We start from the raw sequence: 3,064 nt of genomic DNA, 5'->3' as shown, positions 1-3,064 counted from the left end.
GCTTCAAAGAACAAATGAACATGGAATTTGAGATGAGTGATCTGGGAAAACTCTCATATTATCTTGGAATTGAAATCCATCAGCATGAAGGAAGAATTACTCTAGAGCAAACATCATAAGCGAAGAAAATACTAGCTAACACTGGAATGGAGGAGTGTAATCCCTGTAAATACCCAATGGAACCTAAATTGGAACTAACCAAGGATGAGGATGGAGTATAGGTTAATGGAACGGAGTATAGGAGCGTGGTTGGTGCACTACGATACCCAACCCATACCCTACCCGACCCGACATTAGTTGACCCATACCCCACCCAACATTAGTTATGCTGTTGGGCTGGTAAGTAGAATCATGGAGAGACCCACGATTCAACATATGAAAGCAGTGAAACACATCTTGAGGTATATGAAAGGGACCACAGACTATAGTCTGGTCTATGGCAAGGGTAAACTGTATGAATTAAAGATTTATCTATGAAAAAGCGGACACCATCAAAATAAATTTTATGTATGTGGCTCTTTAATTATATGTGATTAAAACAAGCCATAACCCTTCATCTGATTCATTAAGGTAGCCCTATGTAGCCTATTGACAGAATAATCTATAAGAAACTCTTGTATATTTGAATTAAATAAGTTTGCATTCCTACAGCAATAGTTATCAGATTGTAGCAGGTCCTCTAGTTCTCTTCCAATGAATATCAAGTTACAATTGTGTGAGCTCCATATACTCTTTTGGAGTTATTTCATTATATGTGTAAACTAAAGTCCCATTCTAATATACTACTATATTTATTACTTTTTATGCTCAGAATACTTTTTTAGAGTTGTTTCATGAAATGTGTATCTATATGGTATGCCCTTTGAATACAAAAATATAAATTTATTACATGCAGGAAGATGGATCGCGACAAACTGATATGACGTGGTTTTATCTTCTTAGGGACGCACATCAAGGTATGAGAAATTATTATAGCCAAAGTAGCAGATTATGCAATTTTCTGCATTTTTTTATCTCATAACGCTAAACAAAATCCAATAAACTCTAAATAGTTCTGGTTCAAGTTTCTTACAAAAATGGGCAACCGTCTCTAATTAAAAATGATAAAGAAAAAATTCTACTGGTCATTTAACTACTCATGATAAATAAGAATGCTGTATACAACTCATAATGCGCCCAAACGAGAAGCTAAATCCATGAACATATATTCACTACATGGAATAGTTAGGCCGCCGAATGGATGACTATAGCCAAATTCTTCCTCAGCCTGATCAAGCAGTTCTTGAAAAGTTGGTTGCATTAACAACCAGACGGGAACTACAAATCTCTTCTTCTCTTGCTCACCAACATAAACCGCTACACAGCCTTTTGGGATATCAATAGATTTTGTTGTGCTACTTCCATTTGCGAATGACCGTTTAAGAATTTGCTTTGCTTGAGTGATGCGGGGCATAAGGATGGCCATTTTATAAGGAGGGTATTGTCTGTTAACTTCAAAAGGCTTACAGTGATCAAAAATTCTCAAAGCACGACTTCTTGGGGAAAAGCTGCGAATCTGTGGTTGTGTTATTCATCTTGAATGGTTTATATATCCATATGATATATGGAAAATTAGATGAAGGATGGTGAGATATGATGGAAATGGGATCAATACCACATGCCTTTGTCTTTCCTGTTGTAAAAAGGAAAAAAATGCATAATTAATTTATGTATCTAAAGGCCAATATAGGATCACAAATATTATTGGTTGGTCCATGCAAATAAAAAGACCATGTGATGATGCCTATAGAAAGGTTTCCTAATCAATGTGAAGAATTATATCCAGATATATAATACATCATAGGCCACACCTGTCGTAAGAAAACCCCGGCGACTTTAGGCAGAACTATGGGTTTGTTAGGAAACAGAGCCACACTCCCATTAATATCACATGGGCCCATGATGTTTGTACAGAATACTGGCCATACATGTTGTCCTCTATGATTAATTCTTTTGGGTATACAAGTACATGTTTAAGCCATTATATTATCTCTGAATATATGGTTGTGATATGTTAGATCATACTTTCTTGCAAGTAGAGAAACACAGCACATGATACTGCCTTTCTGTCATCATTTCTCCATCTTTAATTTAATTACCTTTTTATCATCTGTTCTACACTTGGAGCTTCAATAAACCATTATATAATGAATCTGATAGGCAAACAACCAGCAGACTTTCCTCTTTAACTGCTCCACAACATCTTTTAACAAAGAAAATACTCTCACACTGTTTTACTTCCTTCAGCAACCTTTACAAAAATGGGAATTCGTATGCCTCGGATCATTCAAGCAAAACAAATTCTTCAAAGGTCTTTGTCAAATGGAATTCGCACATCAACAATGGATCTACCAAAAGGCTATTTTGCAGTTTATGTTGGGGAGCAAGAGCAAGAAAAGAAGCGCTTTGTGGTTCCTGTGTCACTGTTAAGCCAACCTTCATTTCAAGACTTATTACATCAGGCAGAGGAAGAGTATGGATATGACCATCCAATGGGTGGCCTCACAATCCCATGTAGCGAGCACATATTCTATGATCTCGCAACTAGTCTGGGTGCATTATGAATTCTGTTTATTGCATTGAAGTTGTAAATAGTTTTTTTGTAAAGTACGGATCATTGACTTTTTGCAACATGTGACATTTATCGGTTGTCCAGTTGTCCAGGTTGTTTTGAATGTCGAATTCGGACTTCATTCGACTCCACTATGTGTTGGTTAGTGATATAATCTAGACTCGAATGAGAAACAAAATTCATTGTAAATAGTTTTCTCTAGAAAAGTTTTGACTCAATTTGAAGATTGTATGTAGAATGATATAAGCATCGTGAACATATTTTCTCCTTGGGTTCCTAACCTAGAATCTGCTTATGCTTTGAACGATATGAGCAATTCAAAGATCAAGCATTACTGTTATTCTCTCTTTCCTGTCCCTAAAACTCAGAGATCATAGCCAGGAATAGAACATAATATTTGTACCACTCTTGTTTAAACATTGTTATAAGTGTATACATATGATATAAGAAGTC

The 3,064-nt window shown here is 35.9% G+C and overlaps 2 protein-coding genes across 2 annotated transcripts; one reads left to right on the top strand and one right to left on the bottom strand.

The window, feature by feature from the left end:
- Positions 1-1,165: 1,165 nt before the first annotated feature.
- Positions 1,166-1,465, bottom strand: LOC145067813 (auxin-responsive protein SAUR19-like). The gene has a single exon (XM_079014857.1). The coding sequence runs from the start codon at positions 1,463-1,465 to the stop codon at positions 1,166-1,168; it is 300 nt and encodes a 99-aa protein (XP_078870983.1).
- A 580-nt stretch (positions 1,466-2,045) lies between these two features.
- LOC145066304 (auxin-induced protein X15-like) lies at positions 2,046-2,849 on the top strand. Its single transcript, XM_079013523.1, has one exon. It carries the CDS (start codon positions 2,301-2,303, stop codon positions 2,601-2,603), a length of 303 nt encoding a protein of 100 aa, XP_078869649.1. The 5' UTR covers positions 2,046-2,300; the 3' UTR covers positions 2,604-2,849.
- Positions 2,850-3,064: the final 215 nt, after the last annotated feature.

This window comes from Lactuca serriola, chromosome 8 (genome assembly GCF_051521515.1).
Source record: "Lactuca serriola cultivar US96UC23 chromosome 8, Lser_US96UC23_V15, whole genome shotgun sequence".
NCBI classification, from domain to species: domain Eukaryota; kingdom Viridiplantae; phylum Streptophyta; class Magnoliopsida; order Asterales; family Asteraceae; genus Lactuca; species Lactuca serriola.
Note: the sequence above shows the minus strand (reverse complement) of the source record. Positions and strands in the feature narration are given on the sequence as shown.

Coding starts and splice junctions, on each gene's coding strand:
- LOC145067813 (XM_079014857.1), bottom strand. CDS start 1,465: ATGGCCATCCTTATGCCCCGCATCACTCAAGCAAAGCAAATTCTTAAA.
- LOC145066304 (XM_079013523.1), top strand. CDS start 2,301: ATGGGAATTCGTATGCCTCGGATCATTCAAGCAAAACAAATTCTTCAA.